The sequence below is a fragment of the Stegostoma tigrinum genome, chromosome 9 (assembly GCF_030684315.1).
Source record: "Stegostoma tigrinum isolate sSteTig4 chromosome 9, sSteTig4.hap1, whole genome shotgun sequence".
Classification (NCBI taxonomy): domain Eukaryota; kingdom Metazoa; phylum Chordata; class Chondrichthyes; order Orectolobiformes; family Stegostomatidae; genus Stegostoma; species Stegostoma tigrinum.
This window is the reverse complement of record NC_081362.1, coordinates 41929888-41952134: the sequence shown is the minus strand read 5'-3', so window position 1 is coordinate 41952134 and position 22247 is coordinate 41929888. Positions and strand designations below refer to the sequence as shown.

The following is a 22247-nucleotide window of genomic DNA, read 5'->3' as shown; positions in this document are numbered from 1 at the left end:
GTGCAAATTGGAAAATGGCTATGAAATTTGAGAATAAAAACAGCACCAGATCACACATGCATGCAGCCTGTGTCTACCTTTACCTCAAAAAAATTATTCTTCCAGAACATATTAAAGAACTAAACAATGGTGAAAAATGAAAAATAACCATAATCAAACTGCTAAACAGAAAATAAGGGTATTCACCCTTGCATAATCATGCAGTTAACAGCTATACATGAAAGCAAAAAATCATGAATAGCTGCAGTGTACAAAATGGAAAACAATAAAAACACAGCAAAATGCCGCTTCAAAATAGACTAAAAATGGCCCCACAATAAAAATACAAAGCAATTATATTAATGCAGACGGATGACAACACTTATACCATAAATAACATCAGAATACAAATCAGTGGGCTAAAAATCTCAGGGCAAACGTTCGCATCAAACATATGATCAGAAATATCAAATTCCACTTTCAGCTGCAAAGAAGATTCCAAACAGTGAAAGTGTATGAAGACATCCAAAGACCAAGGCAGTAACTATAAGTTTAAAGATATGCTCATGAAATGTGTACTTATTAAAATTAATTTTGCTGTGCTTGAAATCTATTTTCAACATTTTTTCCCCTCAATCACTGATGTAGAGCAAAGATGGCAGTAAAAAAGCTATTTTGACTGATTTGGATTTATTCTTTTCTTTATTGATAGATTTACAGTTGCCAAACATTCCTATACAGCCTTTATTGATAATTAGTCTGCCTGGCTTCTTTGTATGTCAATTTTTATGCTTCTTTCCTCTTCTGTAATACTTTATGCTCATCTATGAATACAAAATATAGGCAAAATTAACTCAAATTTGATTAAGCATTTGTGACGTCCAAAGAATAATGGTAAATTAAGACCAGTTAAATAGGATGGACAGAATTCCACATATAATATTTTAAATTAAAAAGTAGCCAGGTATGGTTCTTTACTGCAGTAAATAAACACTAAAAAGGGCGTTAAGAGAGACTAGCATATTTTAAAAATCACTGAAGTGTCCATCACAATAAAGCATATTGATTGTGCAGAGTTGGCACACAGAATGTTGATTACAAATAGTAGATAGCACTTAAGAGTGTATGAAATTGTGTTTTGAGAATTATGACTCTGAACTTTAAAAAATTAGCTCATTCGTTTTTGTTTGGCTGGAAAATAAGTTATCCAAAATAATAAATCACAAACCCAGAGGACAACATTTCCAGTTATTCCAAGAATTAAACCACAGAAATCTCTAAACACTGGAAATTAACATATAAAGGTTATGTCTCCAAAAGTGAGAAATTCAGTTGGATTCAAACTTGAATAATCCTCCTCACTTTGTAAAAATTGATGCTGATCAAGAATCTAAACAATCAAAAGTTTCAAAGCACTTAAAGCAACACATATTTTAAACTGCAAGGTCTGCTACTCAGAAGGCAAGAAAAAAGTTAGTTGCACAGAGAGGGAAGTGAAGAAATAATAAATAAATCAATAAAACCTTGCCTGTGCTCTACTCCTACTGACTAGTTTAGCAAGCATGAATAGGTTGATCTTAAGGTGAGAGTTACTCGCTCCTCAGCTAGCTTTCTATAAATAGTATGGAAGAATGATACAGTGGAACTTAGACTGGTGATTGTCAGGCTCAATATCAGAGAAGCATAATTCAGAAAACAGTAATATAAAAGTCATACTCTAAGTCCAATCTCACACCACAGAGTCTGGGACAGCAACAGTTTAATTTCTGTGAAAGAGATCTCCCACCACCTTACCCAACAGTCTGTCTTATTCTGTACATCATGATGTACTAATAATTTGAGATTTTTTTAAAAATGGCCTCAATTTTTGCTAATTGCAATGTCAGCCTCAGAGTTTGCCATACTCTTATCCCTTATTCCCATTCTTTTCCTAGCCAGTTCCATGCCATTTTTGACTTTGACAATGATTAAAAGCCTATATTTAATTCTGTTGAGTAAACTATAACTTTTTTCTTTCCTTATCCCAAAACATCTAGATACCTAAAATGTGAATGAACTCTGTAGTATCAGCATAGTTCATGCTGTGACTATCAGGGGGTGCTGCGTGAAAGTTGTAGCGTTTCAACCTTCTTAATTTTTTGTAATCTTCTTGCCTATGTGAACTCTGGTTCTCCACCTAGGAGGCCAAACAGACAGAATGACTAAGAGCAGGACAAGCAATGCTTTTAAATCAAACACTGATGTTGAAGATAGAGTCAATACAGAAGCTGATGTGAGAACTGATGATTATCTACCTAAACCAGTGCTGCTTAGATTGAGTTAGAATTAAAATTCTAAGAACTTTGTAAGTGATATTGTTTGGAAGTCCAGGCAATTTTGTCTTTTTAAACTTAAATGTATTAATGAAATGCTACAATCGTTAAAGACTTGTGATGGTGGTTTTAGCAACAGTTGATAGATGAAGTGGGGCCAACAATTTTAGCATGGGGTTCTTGAACTCTCTTTTAGGCAGACAACAGGATTCATGACACTCGTTCTATATTTTCATGTGAAATTGTATGTACTTTAGGTTTCACCATAGCTCTTGAATTTGATTTCGAATTGCCACCAAGCTTGGTGGTCAGAGAGGTATGAATTACCCACCACTGTGTCTCATATCAGTAGGTTCCTCATATTCATAATACGAGGTCCTCAACTCCAAGCAAGTCATCCTCGGCATTTAGTGAGTTTTACTAGTTTGGAGACTGGCAGCCATAGAAACTACTGTGGATCAGGAGGCCACCGTCATTTATCATCACCACCAATCACACTGCCCAGTTACAAACAAAATGTGCTATGGTAAACATAATCCAAACATCACTTTGGGACATATGTGACCCCATTATAGAACTATGGGTGGACTAGCAGAAGCATCCTACTGTACATTACAATTAACACGCCTGAAATATTTTGAAATCTTTATGATGTATAGAATACTTTATTTCAAATAATTTCATTCAGAGCTTTCAGACCCTATAGATGCGTTGTCTTTAATTGAAAGCTTTTCAGACTGGCTGCACTGGAGGAATGTGCCTGTTTACTGTGAAACAAAAACTGAGACAGCATAAAGCCTGCAGCATGGGCGGCAATTTAATGAAAGCTCATGAGTGCTGTCCAGGTGCTCTTCTCATCAGTCATTTCTTTCCTTTCAATGGTTGGAAATAAAGGAGTTCGTCTTTTTCAACTACGATTTTTGGGCAAGTTATTAGCAAACATTCTAATATGCTCACAGTGTAAGAGATATTAATGAGCAAATTAATAAGTACCTCAGTGAGCACAGGTATAGCAATTAAGAGCACTGGAGTACAAAAGTGCACGTTTCTACATAGCTGGAAAAAAACAACTCTACACCAATTGTGAACTGACTGAAGAATTAAGATCAAGAAAATACGTAAATAACATCATTTGTAATATTAACATCACTATAGCGCCACCATTATGTCTGTTTCTAATGTGATTGCATTGGTTGTTCAGCAAATAAGCTGCTGGGCAGAATAAAATTTGGCTGCACGTGTTTTCCAAGCCACACTAGAAACAAACTGTACCCCTGCAATCAGCCTCTTCACACAACTACACAAGAATGGGGAAGGATAGATCACTAGGTTTAAATGCAGCTTTTAAACAAATTATGGCATTAGCCCACTTAAATTGCAAACTGATCTTTTTAAAATAATATGAAAAAGTTGATCCTGTGAAATTTCTCTTAGATCAAGGAATTTTAGCCATGCATTCATAGCTGGGGATAAGGATGGATTGGGGAACTTTTTTTTGGTGATCACATTTCAACCACAGAGGACTATTTGGGAACCTGCAAAATCCCTTCACATTCAATAGTAATGTATGTGCAAACTCCTCATAAGAAGTAAAACTAAATAAATACACTTATGTTTTTATAATTACTTACCACCCACAAATCAAAAATAGATATACCCTCAATTAGGCTCCAGGCAGTGTATTACAAAACTGTGCCAGTCTGACATAAATATAGCATGCATGCATTCATACTGCCTGGTTGAAGATGTTAAAATAAAAACTGACACCTTCTGTCACCTGGAAATAGAGAGTGTAAAATAACAAATGGTAAACCCTTTAAATAGCAGCGAGACAGTCAGTTCGGAATTTGAGCAGTAAGGGATCAAGTTAGCTTTCCTTCTTTCTACCCCTGCCCCTCCCCAACCAAATGAAGGTGAAGAAAAAAGTTAAGCACTTCGATATCTTACAATATCTTGTAAAGTTTTTCTTTAAGCTTACCATTTGGCAGTTTTTCTTCCCCCTCCAACTGCGCACACCCCCTCCAAGGAACAACATATTTCATTTTAAGATAAATGTTTCATTGAGCATAACACCAAAGATCAATCTTCACTTAAAAACCCTCAGGGCCAAACACAAGCAGATGCTCAAAATCAAGATTTGAACATCATGTATGATCATTTGAGATAATGCAAGTCTGAATTTTGTCCACTATTTTATTTTTTCAATATTAGCTTTGTGTCATCACTCAATGCAGCATTTCTTATTGTTTCATAGCAGTTGCATCTCAACTGCAAAAAATTAGAAATGTAGACAAATTTTTCCAGCTTGTTACTTCTTTCCATTGGCAGGGGAAGAGCTAGTGGGAAGGCTAAACGTTACTTAATTGTACCTCTCCAAATCCACCTAAATAATCTCCTGAAGTGCAACCTTAGATCAGACTTGCTCATGTTGACGCCACTCAAAATTTGCAATATGGCAACATTTAGAGTTTCAGATGGGAGGTTCAACTCCAGAACAAATATGGCCTCACTATAAACAATTCCTGAGATATTCTAACAATGAACAACATTCTTGTGATGAGCTACCCCAATGTCTTTCAAAAATGCTCTTAAATTTAAGAGCATTTTAAGACAGTAGAAACCAGTTCCCACCTCCCTTCAAATGCTGATCCAAGTCAAGTTTACTTTATTTTTTCAGGATAGTCAATATAGAAAGTTAAAATTAGTCATAAAGGGTTATAAATGGAAAAAAGTTACTAATTCAACCGCTTTCTTTAAAAGCGAAGTAACAAATGAGTAATAGACATCAATAAATCCAAAAGATCAATTCAGAAATATAGAATTATCCACATCGCAGAAGCTGTGGCTCAAAAATGAGGATATCTATCATATGGAATACTGAATCACGGTTTTTTGGGGCAAAAGAAAGAAGCTGCTTTCTCAAGCAGTCTTTAGTATAAATATTTTAGAATGACAGCTTCAGAAGAACTGTCAGTTGCATGTTGGTGTATTGATTAGATTTACAGTTGTGAACCTGAGGCATTTCCTTCAATTCTTAGCAGCACATTAGGCTGATCAGAGAACCAAAAAAAAATTTCCACAAAACAAGGATTGATATCATTGTTGTGTGGCTCCCACCTACACACCAAAAGTAAACTGTAATAAAAATCCTCAGCATCTGAAGGTACTCATAAATTATACAAGAACCATGTTAAGATTTTGAGAGATGTTTTGTAAAAAAAAGGGATGACCTACAGCAGGCATGATGCAGAGTGACAGAAATAAAATGCTGGAGAGCTGCTCTTTGTGCTGGGAGCTCACCATCGAGCACCAGAGTAGTTAGCACTCAGAGTACAGTAAATTATCACTAGTCATGGCCATTGATTTTCTGTGTATTATTTCTCTGGAATTAAAGGGAACAAGCAGCCCTGCTAACACTTTACCAGCAGCTCCACATCATGCTCCTGAAACTGTGTTCTAAAAGTCAGTGCTGGCTACTTCAAGTTATTTGTTCATCCCTTTCCTCCTCACTCTTGTATCCACATTTACAAAGCATTGTTTTGTCCCAGTATCCCCCCTCCCTTTACTATCGCATCATGTTTCTAGACATGTGTGGATTCGTTTGCAGATGATTTCTATAGCGCAAGTTCAACCTCGCCCATTTGCAAAGATTTAATTTAATATGCTTCCACAAACACCAAACCTCCCTTTCTTTCTCTCTCTCTATCTCACACACACACACCCGACCCAAGCCCAACATCCTCCCAACACACCCTTCTCCTACCCCCATTCAGAGCCCTCGGGTTACTGGCATTATCACAAGTTTTCACAATGTAAGCCAGGAAAGGCGATAAGAGCACGCCCGCCTGCAAGGCCAGGCAGACCAGTCTCAACTGGTTCTAAGATAAAAATTGAGCTGTGTCGTGTTCACCTACAGCCCCCCTCCCATCCCCAGCTCAGCCAAAACAGCCAGGAGCATTAATGTACTGTCAGCAGGTAAGAAAAAAAACTGCACAGAGTATGACACTTTCATCAGAAGTCTGGATCTAAGCCAAGTTCATCTGTTAATGGACAGCCATCACCAGGCACATACCCACCATTCCTTTCCACTCTCTTACCCCACCCCCACACCCACTCTGCCGGTCTACTATACGCTTCTACCTCTCAGCTCCTGAAAGCTAGACATAGATTATGTCTGCCTTTCCCTTTCTATTCGGGATAAACAAAGTGCTTCAAGTTCAGGGCACACCCTGGGACCTATGACAAAGCAATCTATCATTCTGTCTGCTAAACCAGTCTGGCTGCACCAAGGCTAAAGAGACTAATGGTTCAAATGTACAATTTCCCTTTGTGCTGCTGCCCCTGTGCTGCTAACCCCTTTTCTTAACTGTCTTCAGAGGAGCAGATGCGCTTGACCGCTCTGCATAAGCCCCTCCCTGCCAAGTTAGGTTTAATAAAAAGCTGAAGGAGGAGGAAAAACACAAAGATATATTAAATGAAAAGAAATTGAACAGTTCCTCTTCCCTTCTTTGAAAGGTAAAATAAAAGCCCATCTCTAAGAAAAGTAAATTGTACGTAACAAGTATAGCTGCTCTTAGTGATTCAGAGACGAACATGACAGAGGAAAATCTAATTGTTTATAGTAGAGTGCGCTCGCTCACTTCCACTTTTTATTTAAGAAAAACAGAAGAAGTTTGGAAAGCGTTTCACCTGCTGTTACTTACTTTGCTAGAATAAGCTTTTGGTATTCTATGTCCTTAAATGCACACCCTTCCCTCCTTGTGTCACACTGCTGATCTCTGTGTCTATATTACTGACTTCAAAGTACTTCATTCTCCTCTTGATCACTTGTATCTGTGCACATTTAGGACAGCATCAGATTCAGATTGATTTTTAATAAATCTACTCTGAGGTGGTTTACTTTAGATAAACCATATTCTGTGCTTGTGTGCACAGATTGGTTCATTAACAGCTCATGCAGTGAGCTGAATCCATTCATGTCTGCACATGGAAACCAATTCATATTGATCTAAAGTAGGGAAATTACCATAGGGAGCATATAGCTTGAGTCCGACCTGTTCGGCTGTCAATAAGCTGATTTATTAAAGACCGATTCAAACCGATCTCGTTATACAAGCAGTCTTTGAGCAGCGACACCCATCGACTCTCACTCTTATGCTGTCTGCAACTACCAGCGTGTAAAAGTGGACTCATCAAGACTAAAAATTAACCACCACCCATCAAATCCAATCCTTCAGGGATTTCCATGTAATTCACAGCTACTACTTTGCTTATAACCGCACAAGTTTATTTGTCGATTTTATTCAGTTCGAATTGCTTGTAAAAGAAGTCACAATACATTGATACACAGGAATGAGCAACCTTCAGTTTACTCAGGCTACACTGGTTTCCCTTACAATGAGGGATAACAACAGCAACAGAAATAACAATTTCAAAAAGCTTAATGTCAAGCAGAACAATATATTAACTTTAACAGGCAGATAACCATCCCTGACGAGGCAGTATTTCTTAACTAATGCAACATACTGCATGGGAAGCTGGTCAGAAAGGAATTATGTTCACTTTGGGCAATTTGACACTGGTAATATTTTATACAGAATTTGCACTATTTGGAATGAAACCTCTTGACATCAGGAATCCTTGGTGAAGAACTACATTATCCTTCACAGAATCTACAGTCCCTTAACCACACTCCTTGCCCTCATTCGAAGCAAAGCTTAATTGTAAACATAGCATTCTTTGAATCTCAAACTGTATTAGTAGAACAACCCAAAAGATTTTGTTTTGCACTACTTCTGATGAAATCTTAACTTTTCAGAGCTGGATTGTCTCCAACAAACTCAGGCAGTATGATACATTTGGCTTTTTTTTCTGCTATGTGGTGCAGCAATATTCAACAATTAAATATGAATCTCCTACAGATTAAAACATGTTGTTATATTATTTGTGATCACTGAGGGGATGGGGAGCGTGTGATTTTCCTCCCTTCAAATCACATAACAATTTTCTGTTGTTAAAATGACAAAATTTAGTTTTGTGGCATTTTAACAATTTAGTTGCACAAGGAGAGTAAAAATGTTAAAGTGACGCCATTCTATTTGCTTTGCAGACACACAAAAGGTGGAAGTAACATGACATGGAGCACCATGTTAATATTTTAACATCACTGGACCTTTCAACTAGTTCCCACATCCCCTCCAGTTTTCATTCTTTTTGTTAAAAAGGGGGGGGGAAAATGTAAATCATCTAATACATTTCATCATATCTTACTAAAGCAATTACATCAAGAAAATGATAGCACGTTTGGAATCAATTATGCATGCACTGGATTGGGACCATAGGCTATGAAGTCAGATAGGGCTGCACACACAAAAAAAAGCCTGGAACTCACAGATGGACCCCATCAGTTCATCTTACTGTCTAAAAAGTTCATGCACTTAATAATTTATTTGTGTTCTGGATACTGTTTCTCCACTGAATATTAACAACTTTGAAGCATGCTTTCAGTATAGCTGAAGTGGAAGGAAGTGAGCGGCTTGCAGCTTTTGACTACAGCATCTTTGGGAAAACAGCCACAGAGGCAGCTTCTGTGCTAATGCAGAAAACATGATCAAAAGTGATTAACAACAGCTTCATATGCAAATTACATTAATAAAGGAGCGCAAAGTCATCATGTAAATTAAATATGTTGAATCTCTTGGTGAACTTTCAATCTTAAAGAAAGAGGGGAAAAATAGCACTGCTATTGTACGTCAATTTTCCCAAATACTCAAATCTTGGCGATAAACAATTTTCACCTTTTCTTCTGCAGTATCCTAACAAGCCAGCCTGATGCATGCCGAATGCACATGTTAATAGGCCAATCAAAAATGCAAAACAATTGGCAATTACAGCGAGGACCTAATGGTCATTAGAATTTACAACTAGGTAATGAACTAAAGTCTGCCCACACCATGCATATTCATAAAGCAATTTAGCCTTTGAAGATTAAAGAAGTGCTTAAAATTCAAATGAGCTTTGCTAAATTATCAGCAAGATTCATCCAGGAAGCACAGGTTATTCTAAGCCATTTCTTTTAATATTTTTACATTAAAAAAAACTAGGACTGGTAATCTTGGCTTGCTACAAACAATGATAATCAAACCAAAGCACAGGAACAATAAAAAAAAAGAACAGTTATATTGACTTCCACAGATCCTAACTTTCATTCAGAATCCTGACAACATCTCTAACAATGTATTATGTGTGGCAAGATAATAAAATGTGAGGCTGGATGAACACAGCAGGCCAAGCAGCATCTCGGGAGCACAAAAGCTGACGTTTCAGGCCTAGACCCTTCATCAGAGATGGGCCTGAAACGTCAGCTTTTATGCTCCTGAGATGCTGCTTGGCCTGCTGTGTTCATCCAGCCTCACATTTTATTATCTTGGAATTCTCCAGCATCTGCAGTTCCCATTATCTCTGATATTATGTGTGGCAATTAGCTTATTGGAAAACTGCTGTGACAACCACACAAGATTACAGTACAGATAGTGGAGCAGTCAGACTCCAAACATTGGGCATTAGATGGAGGTAACTCTGCAATAAAACAAATGAAGGACAAATACATTATTTTAAGTTTTCTGTTTGCATTAGGCATGCAAAGACATAATATTAATCCTCACCTCAGACTTCAGTGCCTGGCACCTCTCAATACACATCCTTAAATTTTCTAAGACTAGTAAACAAGATGACATGCTGTGTTTTAAGGAGGAGACATGCAATAAAATGAATGGTACTCCAATTTCAAATGGAACAAAACTGCAAACTTTTCACAATTCTTAAACACACTAAGCCATGAACACACAAGTATCTAAACCCAAAGACAGTGTTGCCCACTTGTGCTTTTTCTTCCCACAGGGATCCATCTTGGAATTCCACAACCACCACACCCATAAACACTACTGAGGAAAGGAGAACTGAATGACAATCACAACCCTGCCAAAATAACAACAATAATTTCAGCATTTCAAAACAAAACCCAGGAGTTACGACAACAGGACATTTGTGAGCATGATTCTTCCAAACCATCTACCACTCTTATACATTAACAATATTGTAAAAATAAGGAAATTTCCTAAGGATAAAAGCTTCTCATGGAATAACCTTTCATTGTTTAAACATCCTGAAGAAAGTTGATCTTTCTATCTTTCCCACTGCTAATTCTAAACAATTAAGTTCTCAGGTTACCCAATAATTATGGCTTTCCATGCTGGACGACATCATTATCAAATATACACAAAAAGAATCAGCTATTTCAATTAGCATTTAGCATCAAGATTTAAGTGATTTTGAGAGGTGATTCAACACAAACTATTTGTTTTATAATACAGAATGAGAAAATCAACTTCTCTTGTACTCTCTCCCTGCCTCCGCATACATATTAAGGCTGCAGTAACTGTTTATTTGGATAATCAAATAATATTCTCCTCATTATTGAAACGATTCATCGACTTATTTGGATACTACATTAAACTGTCATAAAGATGGCACAACTTCCCAGTTAAATGTGCGTTAAGACTCTTACACAATGTGTTAACGTCACGCTGAATGAGCCCCAGCTAATTGGCATCATGTTTTCCAGCCAATACACACGACAGTTGCTTAACTTAGGGAAATACACATACAGAATATATAAAATAATGATCAGAATGATTACTTTCAAACATAGTTTCAATTTAGGTACTTTCTGCTCTAATACATGTGGATAGCATGATAAACACTGCTAGCAACTTGCAGTTTGGGAGGGAAAAAATGGGCAATGTGCTGAAAATTATATTTATTTACTGTTAGTCAATATTCATCATGTGCTCATGAAACATTTCAGAAGATTTCTTTTTGCCTTTTTTTAAAAACCAAAAAGGCTGTGCCCATTTCCCAAAAGGTATCGTACACCGAGCTGCCAGTTCCAGTGCAGAACAATATTACAGTGCACTCATGAATAACATTAATATTACAGCATCACATCTCACAGGACATTTACATGATCCCATCTGAGCTCACACCTGAGGGCCACATTCAGGCTTGATAATTGAGCTCTGATTGTAAAGGCAAATGAAGAACACTAAAACCCTGCTGGGATCTGGGTTGACCTCATCCTCCCTGCACCTTGCTCTTTCCAGTGCCCAGGTGTCTCTGAGACACTGAATAAGGAACAAGTCAAAACACCAGTGCCAAATCAATAATAGGCTACGAAAAAAACTGGTAAAATTAGAGGAAGCGATTGGGCCTGGTCAGCACTGCTTCAGTGTTCAATATGAAACCAATAAAAAAGAGCACAAAAGCAGAATACTTAAGATGCCCAGTGCTTTGAGCTTTTAGGAAGGAGATGGCTTGGTGCCAGGAAATGGCCGACTAGGCACTAAATGCCTTTATTTCACAAAGCCCTGCCAGTTGGAATGTAAAAATTCAGAATGTAAATCATTCTTTACTACATAATTCAGTTTTGACAAGTTTTTAAAAACTGAATAATATGCAAAGTAAACTCATTTTTATATTGCATCAATTAGCTAATTGCAACAAAGGAATGGAGTGCAGATGCCCCTGGCTAAGATGGTATCCTAAGACAGTGGCTGATTTACCCTGGCTAACAAACAATGTGCCACATCAGAGAATTAGCTTGCTTCTAGTATTTAGATAGCTGAAAATACAATAAAACTCCCATCTGATCTGATTTATCAAAGTTAACCACAATCTATGATCAAGTAGGTTCAAGTAACAGATACACAATGTTTATTTGCTATGTCATTGCAGAATAAACGTGTACACATTTAAAAGCACAACACTATCAAAATAGGCAATAAATAAAATGTTTAACAGTCGATCTGTTAAGTGTAATGAAAAGCTCATGATTGTACTGCAATGAACACCTTTTTTTACAAGTCCACAACAGGACAAGCTTGAAACTGACACCTAGGCCAGAATCCCAACAATCTTTCTACATTTTGCAAATGAAAACATTACCCAACAGACCTTGTGAATGTGGGTTTTGAAATTATAATAAATTCATCAAGAGGAACAATTCGAACTTTTTGATACATGTAGCTGAAAAAATATCAGGAAAGAGAGCTTTAGCATATATGTGTAAACACATTGTTACATTTTTATATATAGCTTATTAAAGAGTATATACACAAAATTGTGCAATGGAATTTTCTGTTATTTACATTTCAAGAGCATAAACGGTTTAAATTCAGTGAATGAAACATCTCCCACCATTTAACTCCTGAAAATGCATGTCTCAGGGCAACATTGTTTGTCTTCTGCTTTTCTTGCAGATAAAGTATCTTACGTGTATCAAAATACCCCATTTGTAAGTTTGAAATGTTGTACTAGCACATATCTGTACTTGTTCAGTATATTTAAATCTACTATGCATTCAGCAAGCTTTCAGAGTCCATTCTAAACAATTTAGATCACATTTGTTTTACGGCGGTTGGGTAGTATGTCTTGTGAGCTGTTCTCCTCGATATGTAAATAGGACGTTGCATCACTCAAGCAATATTCCATATTTGGCAATATAACATGGCTTTTTTCCCCCCACTCTCAAAAGGCTAGAAGCCCCTTCTGCCAGGTTCCTGATTCATTAATCATGCCTTTTATTTGTATTCATTTTCCTTCATGTCTTAGACAACAGATATCAACGGTCACTGCGTTATTTGTCTCCTAAATGGATTTCCCAGCCTGCTTCCTACAGCATTACAGTAGCTTCATGTTTATTGAAATTATAATGAAACCCACTAAACCTTCATGGAAATGGTAGAAATGTAATTTATCTAAACAGTGAAAGAAAGAACTGAAAGAGGTGAAAATCTGAATAACATTTTCAATATAAATATAGCATTTTCATCATTTAGATATTTGCATCATATCTTTCTGCATAATTGGATGCAATTAAGTAAATACCGTAATTTTATCTTGAAGCTTTATTTAGTATTATTGCATCTTTGATAAGCTATATAAGCTGTTATAATAAAAGTGCTGTATACGGCTTAGTTAGTCAAGAAACTAATGTGCATACAGACTTTTTCTTTAAAAAGGAAAAGCCAGGCGTTTTCCAAGAAATAAAAATGCACATTTTGTATAAATTGTCTCATTTTGCCAAAAATGAAATTATTTCATTGAAAAGAATGGATTTTTTTATTATTATTTTCAATCCCATCACAAAGCAGAATTCAGGGAACTGAGTATTGTAACTAAATTATCAACAGATGTACTCAGTATAAACTAAAAAACAAAAAAAGTTTTATTTTCTACAATGGCATTTTTTGCCATCAATATTCTGTCAATAATCATAAAACCAGCTAAGCAGAATTAAAAAAGGAACAAAAGTTTTATCACATAAAAAGAAAGAATATTGTGAAATGTCTGTAAACATTCAAATATTATTTGTAATTTGACATCAGGAGAATGAGAAAGATGAGAGGGGAGGAAAGAGAGATGCACAAAGAGTATTAGTGACAAATAAAAAGAGGAGTAGAGAAGGTGACAGTCATGCAGTGACAAAAAGACACAGACAGAAACCACAAGCAATTGGTTCAAGAGGGTGAAGTATAGCAAGGAAACCAATCCGGAAAGAAAAATCAAGACACATCTGTCAGAACCAGATCACAAAACAGAGAATAGAAGAGGCATTTATCATTCCACTGAGGAGACACTGTGCATCGAGTGGCCTTTCCTGTCAAACCAACCTTTGAAATTTCCAATATGCCCCTAAACTTTCGAATAAGCATGTCTGTGCACTTCAGCAACTGCCCTCTTAATTCTGACCTGGCTAGTATAAATGGCAACTTAAAGTCAAGGTCACCTATGTCACTTTGCCATGGGGTTGTGTTTAATTACAGTGCAAACTCTGACAGCTGATAGAGACTCAGTAATAGTAGCAGCACTCTGATTAAAGCAAAAACATGCAAGAGAAAGAAAGGATACAACAAGGCTTGTGATTTTTTTCCCCCTTATTTCTGCTCATACAAGCATATAAATGTTGTTTTGATATTTGATTTGTGTATTTTTTTTACCTGCTGCTGTGCTTTCCTGTTTCAGGCAAACTCCTTTGGATGATGTAGACAGGCAATCATCATCATCTGGTGTGACCTGTATGCCAACTTCGACAGGTGTGGATGCCTTTTTCAGCTCACTGGGAGAAGGTGACGGAGGCTTATCCACAGCTTTGTCCAAGCAGAGGCCACCATTACATTGCTTCCTTTTGTGCTCAATAAAGATTAGAATGTCCCCCAATGGGAAATTCATCTGACATTGGCCGCAGGTAAGGAGATCGTGGTCACCCTCAGGAGCTCCCAAGGTGCCATGCTCCTCCTCTTCATCTGTAAGAATGGCTTCCAGGGAATCAGCTACAGCAGAGAAAAAACAAAACAAAACAAAAAGAGCAAAAAGAAAACATAAATCAGGTGATTCTACCCAGCAAATATCTTCAATCTTTCTTTTCTCTACTTTCCCCCCACCCACACGCCTGTATCAGTAATAGAATTGAGAAGTTGTATTTAGGAAAGAGTCATTATTCTCCCATTGATCAGTACAGATCTTCGAAATTTAATCGACGCATAGCAATTTATGTACAAAAGCACAGTTTTAAGAACAGAAACATTTGATTTAACTCTTTACCCACAAGGCGAAAACCAAAGGATGTGAAAATGAACGTGTTACTAGAAGGCCAAATAAATGTTGCACCACATTCCCTTATCAATGGCCTGATTGCTTTGAGAAATTTAAAGTGCAGTGGAATTACAGCAAGGACAGTGTTCAGCTGTTTTTCTCCCCCTTATAATTATTTTTGATGTTTTTCTTAGAATGTTGTAGAAAAATGGGGTTTGTTTGGCACTGAGGAACTAGCTTGATTAATTCAATCTTAGTTCTAAACAGCTGGTGGCTTTACATTTTGTTGTTTTACATGCCAAGGATGGGCTTTGTGATAGAAGATATTGCATTCTTTGCTGCTTTTGTTAAAATGTTCATGGTGAGTACCAAATACCTATTTTATCTGCACTGAGTGGGACGAAACTCAAAAATATTAATTTATTAATATTTTGCCATAAACATTAACAGGACTGAAAAAGCTGTCATGCCTTTACACCACACAAAGCCTTTTCCACAGAAAACAAATTATTTTTAATTACCTGAATCAATAAGAATGACAAATAATTTTAAATTAAACCAAAACAGACTACCAAAGTTTATCATTTCAGCCATAGAAATTTTGATCAGTTTCAGTCAAATTTGCGCCCTGGTATTGAGAATGCCAACCACCTTATGGTATCCCTTTCATGATTCCTAATTAGATTAAATGCGAATATACCCTGCAACACATCCTCTCTCACTTGGCAACCAATTTTGACATGGTAATCCACTATTAAAAGGAAAATTAAAAAGGGTCACAAATTATTCAGACACAAAGCTTACAATTCAAGACATTAAATACATGCCATCAAAAAAAATTAAGTACAATGTGCAAAATCATGTTTGATTTCAATGGAATATATTTAGAAGAATACAGACAATTGAATGGAACTTCACTGGCATTTTATGGCAAATATTAGATGTGGCTATCGTTGAATAATCTTGGCAGCTTAATTTTCAAGTTTAGTGAATAAAGTGTGAAAGGTGAAGGAAAGTGGACAAGTTTTTTTTTGTAAAATTGGTGGCATTTTGAGATTCCAAGACTAATTAGAAAACAGCCTTCAAAGCCATTGTCTTCTGTTATGTTTTCAAATGATACACAGATTTGAATTTACATTAAACAGATAACTACACCCCAAGAAAGAAGTATACAGATGACAAGGCTCAAATATAGTGATTCTGCTTTTAATTTTAAAATCACGAATCAGTAAAGTAAGACATACAATCCAAATGATTAGCCAGATGCACTTTGACATTGTCACCATTTCAAATTCATATAGAACATTAAGAATACGTGGGCATATACAAAAACAATTACACTGAATGTGCGGGCTACCCTTTCACTAAATTAGCAGTTTTATTGCCACAATGTATGATGCTTCAACATTTACGAATCTTGTTTGATGCATTTGAAGACATATTCTACTGCTACCTGTATTGAGCTGATATCGTACCACTGATCTGATGCTTCAACATAAGCTTCAGAAACAGTTAAGAAATCGTTTGTCGTTCTTAAACAATCTAAAAGTGGAAAGTACGCTGTTTCAACTCGTGATCAAATGTATTATTTACTGTAACAAACTTTAGAACCGCTTTCGGTTATTTGAAATCGATATTACTGAAACAGAACAAGGGAGAAATTCAGAGATACAGTAGAGGCAAGCGGCTTTAACGCGGCTCCGTTTAGCTCCAAGCCCGCGAAGGGAAAGTGTGTACATTAATACCTTCCGAATAAAATCTCGAATTTCAGCTGTCAAAATGTATCCAAACACGATGTTTTTTCCTATATGAATAGCTGTGCCCGTATATACCTTTGGACGAGCTTGCAAATTGTTGGAAGCCTCATCTGAATTCCATACAACTGTCACTTCGCAATAGTATCAGGAAATGTCGGTTCGAGGGGAGTTTAGCAAACGGCAATAAAGTTGCGGAAGATATGATGCGCGGAGTGAGATATTTGGAAGTGTTATGAGACCGGGAGCAGTGGATTTGGACAAACTAACACTCACTTGATCGCCGAAGCTCCCACTCATTTATTTAGGTTCGCCTTGTTTTATTCCAAAGCATTTCCCAAAATTTTAAAAAATGCAATCATCACACACACGTGGGTCAAAGCAAAATATTCTTTAGAGCAAACAACTAGCTGCTGTTATTGAACAAACTTTGCTTCTGTATCATTAACTGAACTGATTTTTTTAAAAATTGTTTCCTTTTTCTCCAAGCTTTTTAACGGGGAAGGGGTAAGCTGTGTTATTATTTAGTTTTTTTAATTGATTGCTTTTGTTTAGAATAATGCCTGAACTCAACGAACTTCAACAATAATTCCGATGCGTCGAGCCCTCGTGCAGGTGAAGCTCGGCATCAGACTTAGCCCTTTTACCTGGAAGAATATCGGATGGAAAACAGCCAGTAAAGCAGAGTGTGTTTGGGATGGGGTCGGTTTCGTTTAATTTGCTTTTTTTGGTCGGCGGGGGAGGACAAGGAGGAAGATCTGAGAGCAGTCGCTAGGAAATGGTGTTGGAAGTTTGCGCAGGTTGCAGCCTGGGCTTGTTTTTGATGTTACTCTGCCTCCTAGCGACACAAGCGCGCAGCATCGACCCCTCTCCCTTCAGTCCCTCACGCACACTTTAAACAACCTTGATACATCTTCCGTTTAGACCCAATATTCTACATTGAGACGATTCAACGGGGACTTGGCAAAACAGAAAATATTCAGAAAGCCAAAAGTCCGCGATTTCTATCGACAAGACGAATCGCCTTATTTTTCCTCCACTGTCTGGCTTATAAATACATTTTCCCACAATCACTGAATTATGAAAAACGGGTTTTAAACGCGAAAGAAACTCCCACACTACAGTTTTAACTATACTTTATTCGCCAGGTATTTCTTTTCAATTCTCGCCAGTTTGCTCGCTCTGTTGGATTTCAATGTGAAAGCCCAGGAACTGGCCGATCGCAATCTCAGAGATGACGGCAACACTGGAAAATCTGACAACAAACCTGCGGCTTTCCCCCAACAGGAACAAAGTCTCATTTTCACAAAAACCAAAGCTAAAAACTCCCTCTCCCCAAACAGTGTGCTTAACATTCCGGGGGGTGGGGTGGGGCTGTTAATAACTTCCTTCCGAACGTGTGTGGGAACGGAGTCCGGGACCCGGACTCCCCTGCCCCACGGGATCTCGGTGCCGGGAGCTGGACTCTCTCCCAACTCCGTCCACCGGGTTGTCGTTCCCCAGGCTCTCGCTCTCTCTCTCTCCCCCACCGCCCATAGATCTCCCGCTCTCCCCTTCTCTTGTGCTGCCGGGTCTCTCTCTCTCTCTCCCTCCCCATCTATTTCTCCCCACCCCCACGGCTCCGGGATATCTCTCTCTCTCTCTCTCTCTCTCTGACTAGTGTATCCAAAAACTCTGGCGTCTCTACCTCACCACCCACATCACCCCCCACCCCGACCTTCCCGCCGCCCTCCTCCACCCCCCCCCCCGGACTCCCGAATCTCTCCGTCCAGCTCCGGGCTCTCTCTTTCTCCAGCAACATACCTCCGCCAACCCCCACCACCCGTCTCCAAGATCTCTCATTCAGTTATACCGATCCCACCTCGCTCCGGGGTCCCTCTACCCGGGCTTCCTCTCCCCCAGTTCCAGGATCTCTATCCCCGTGTTCCGTCTACGCCCGGGCTCCCACTCTCCGGCCTCCCACTCCTCAGGATCTCTTCCCCCCTCTCCCCGATCTGGCGGATCGCACGTGTGCGCGCCCGGACTGACTGACACCCGCAGCTCGGTCAGCCCCGAGAGTTCCGCGTGTCTGCCCGAGGACAGCAACGCTAACACCCGGGGTTTACAGCGGAGTTTGTGACTCTTCAAAACAAAATTATTAATTAGACTTAATAGTTCTGGGAGGGGATTTGCGAAACGCTGCAAAATGTGAGAGCGTCGGCGCTGGGTTTTTTTTCCATGAGGTTTCCGCACACGCGGAGCTGCAGCTTGTTGTAAACATTCAAGCACGAGATTTTTCCCAATCACAATCTACTTCCAGATTTTTTTTGAAAATCTTCCAAAAAATAGTAAGAGGAGGGAAAGCGGGAGAAGTTAAGCGGTGAATTAAACTTGCGAGCGAGTATGAGACGATTTCCCGGCTTCCGAAGGAAGGAGGAAGGAGAGGGAATAAGTTTAAATTTTTTTGGCGGGGGAGGTGGGGGGGGGTGGAAGACGGATGGGGCTCGGGGACTGATGCCCTTTGAGGGGCGGCGCGATCAAAGCTGCAAAGCCAGCGCCGAGTGTCCGGAGAGGAGGGGGCGGGAGGGGTATCGGCACTTTTTTTGGACTCTTGTTGAGTTTCTTCCTTACAGTTTCGTTGCCCCTCACCTCCTGAGGAGTTTATTCTGATTTCTTCTGTTGTTTTCCACCCCCCACCCTCCTTGGCATGTGGAGGATTTTTGTTTGTGTATGGAGGTGACGGAGGGGGGAAAGGTGGATAAGAGAATTTGAGCGGATCTGGAGCCGGACACTTGGGAGGCTCAGATCCCTGCAGCTGCTCTGCCCCTCAGTCCGGCCACTTGCTGTCAGGAGTCCGGTCAAAGCGCTGACCGATCGAGCCCCGGCGCCGCTGCTGCTGCCGGCACCTCACCAGAGAGAGGGGTGGGTTGCGGGGGGGCCGCCGGGGAAGATCTTTCTTCTTCTTCCCTGCACTTTCAACGGAGCGCTTTATTTTTAAATATGTTTTTTTCCCAAAAAAAGTGGAACAAAAAAAAATTTGAAAGCTACTCACGTGAAAATTCCCGTTTACTCAAGTGCTGAGGGTTGCCTTGCTTGCGGCGAGACATGCTCGGTCACATCGGGAGCGGGAAGAAGGAGACTCCAGAGAAAATATCTTCATCAATGGCTTGACATAAAATAAATTAGAAATAATACAAAGATGGCGGATGGAGATGGATTGTGGGATAGCCGTCATGGCTTTAAAACGACCAAGTTCAAGTGCGTACGTGACGTGCCCGCGAACTTGAACGTCAGGAGGTGGCTGGGCAGGGCGAGAGGAGAGAGCAAGCCAATGATACATACCCAGGGACACGGGGCCGGACAAACCCCACTGCTCACACAGAGTCTCACTAACACACACTCACACTCACTCTCAGTCCCAGGCATCCAATAGGCGCAGCTTCCAGCAGCTTCCAATCAATCCATCATCCGCCTACCGCTGCAACCGCTCCCACCACCCCCCCCCCCCCCACACCACCACCACCATCTACACACCACCACCCCCTTCCCCTTCACACACACACCACCGCCTTCTCTCTCTGAAAGCCACTCCAACCGCGCTCCCCTCCACACCGCTCCCAACTCTCTCTCTCTCTCTTTCTGTGCCAGCCCAAACTGCTGGCAACTCATGGGCGCAACGCTTGCTGGCCAGAACTGGGCAAGTGATGAGACATTTGCGCTGGACAACCCGTGCAGGACATCAGGAAGGGGAACGCACATGCACTCCGCGTTTGTTTTTGTGTCCCCGTTATGATTGCCAACCACGTCCGAAAAGGTTGACATTATTCATAAAGTTAATTATGTGTAGTGGTGATAGGGGGAATAAACAAGGTTTGTAAAGTATTTTATGGTGTAAATACCCAAATGAGTATTAGAATTTGCAGCCCACTGAAATTCGATAGCGTACACGTGAATCCAAACAGCTGGATAGAGCGTAGATATTTACATTTGTATATTATTTTAAATTAAAATCATAAATCATGTCTACTGCCTTCTTTCACTTTCTATGACAAAAGCAACTGCTCCTGAAGGTTGCTGACTCTTTCTGTGCTTATGTGCTTTATAAACATAACGTTATATTATGTTTAGTTTGTGGAATAAAAGGAAGTGTCCTCGACTATCTATTTCCTTAGCGTTACCTGTTATTCGCATCTCTGCTGTTTTCAGTTACTTATTGGCGGATAATTCACAAGACCGTGGAAATGCTTGAAGTAACGTGAATATATAATATGAAGTGAAAATGTTAATCCTATTATTTTTCTACCCTTTGTGTCGCTCTTCTATACAGTATGTTAAACCGAGAACGGCTTGATAATTGATCTTCACACAGTTCATTCTCGTTTTTCAATGGATTTGCAGGTACTTTAGTTGCAGGTATTGGAGTTGAATGCAAATTATGTTTAAAATAGCAATGCTGCTTCTCATTTCAAGATACACATACGGCCCTGTTCATTTATGCGAGGTGAGAAAAGGAGTTTTCGAGTAACCTTTGAAGATTTTGCACCTGCATCGACCGTTTTATTTTAAAAAATGTAATAACATTTCAAGCACACGATTTTTTTAAAGGAAAATGATTTTATGATAATTCTGTTGCCCTTGGTGATACTTGGATGGTTTGATTAAATGTGATGGCTGAAAGTCTAGTCAATCAATATAACATAACAGTTTTTTTATAAATCTGCCCTTCCATGTTTATTTAAAATAAAATCTGCACAACAAACTAGAAAAAAATCGTGTAACATGCTTTGCAATTAGAAAATCGTAAATAAGAAAGAATTTTGTCTCTCGAGTGCATGATTGCAGACTTCAGCGAGATAACTATCGGAATAGGTAGCTTGAAGAATCTTGTTTTTAAAACTTGTGCTGTACTATAAATTTGTACTGATGCAACAGGAACCGTAGAATATGGAAGATTTCAGAGGCGTTTTAAGTCATTGTTTCCATGAAGTATAAGTATTGTGCTCCCCAGACGTAACCTTGTGTGTATGATGGTGCTTTTTTTTGTGGAGTATAAATACTTTTAGCTGGAGGGCCCTAGACGTGAATATGGCTAGCAAAAGATTTCAGGCAGAAGTGAAATTGAACTCATTGCGATCAATGGTGCGATATGTTAACAGAAACTGCGCCATTTTTTTCTTTTCACCAGCTGTAGCAAGTGGTTGAAGGGTTAACTATTTTTACTCTTAACACTCAACGATCAGATAAGATCTGCGGTTGCAGCTGTACCGTCCGTCTCACACGAGGAAGTTAGGTTACTTAAAGTCATGGATGTAAAACAAAATGGTTTTATAACTCTTAACCCGAGGTGGATGGCACTTCTGTTAAAACGGTAAAAGTACATTTCCCATCTGCAAGGATTCCAAATGACTGTAGGTTGTTTTGTTTTCGAACCGTGCGGTTTTCTACAGGAAAAGGGTTCGGTAAATTTATAGGGAGCGAGGGCAAAGCGCTGCCGAACTGCCAGAGCCAAGTTCCTTCCAGCAGACCTCCCCCACTTCTAATGCAAAATTATTTCTGATCTAATCTGCATCTG

At 39.0% G+C, this 22247-nt stretch overlaps 1 protein-coding gene across 7 annotated transcripts in view; it reads right to left on the bottom strand.

The window, feature by feature from the left end:
• The window catches only part of bcl11aa (BCL11 transcription factor A a), a 195176-nt gene extending 175140 nt beyond the window's left edge, over positions 1-20036 (bottom strand). For 5 of the 7 annotated variants that reach the window (XM_048535801.2, XM_048535802.2, XM_059648507.1 and 2 more), the window contains exons 1-2: positions 19728-20036; positions 14348-14680 (exon numbers count right to left, since the gene is read on the bottom strand). In XM_048535801.2, the coding sequence (XP_048391758.1) occupies positions 14348-14680; positions 19728-19782 (388 nt within the window). In that variant the 5' untranslated portion in view covers positions 19783-20036. Of the gene's footprint in view, positions 1-14347; positions 14681-19727 lie in introns of those variants that run through there. The other 2 variants (XM_048535804.2, XM_048535803.2) reach the window with 2 other exon arrangements.
• Between the last annotated feature and the right edge of the window lie 2211 nt (positions 20037-22247).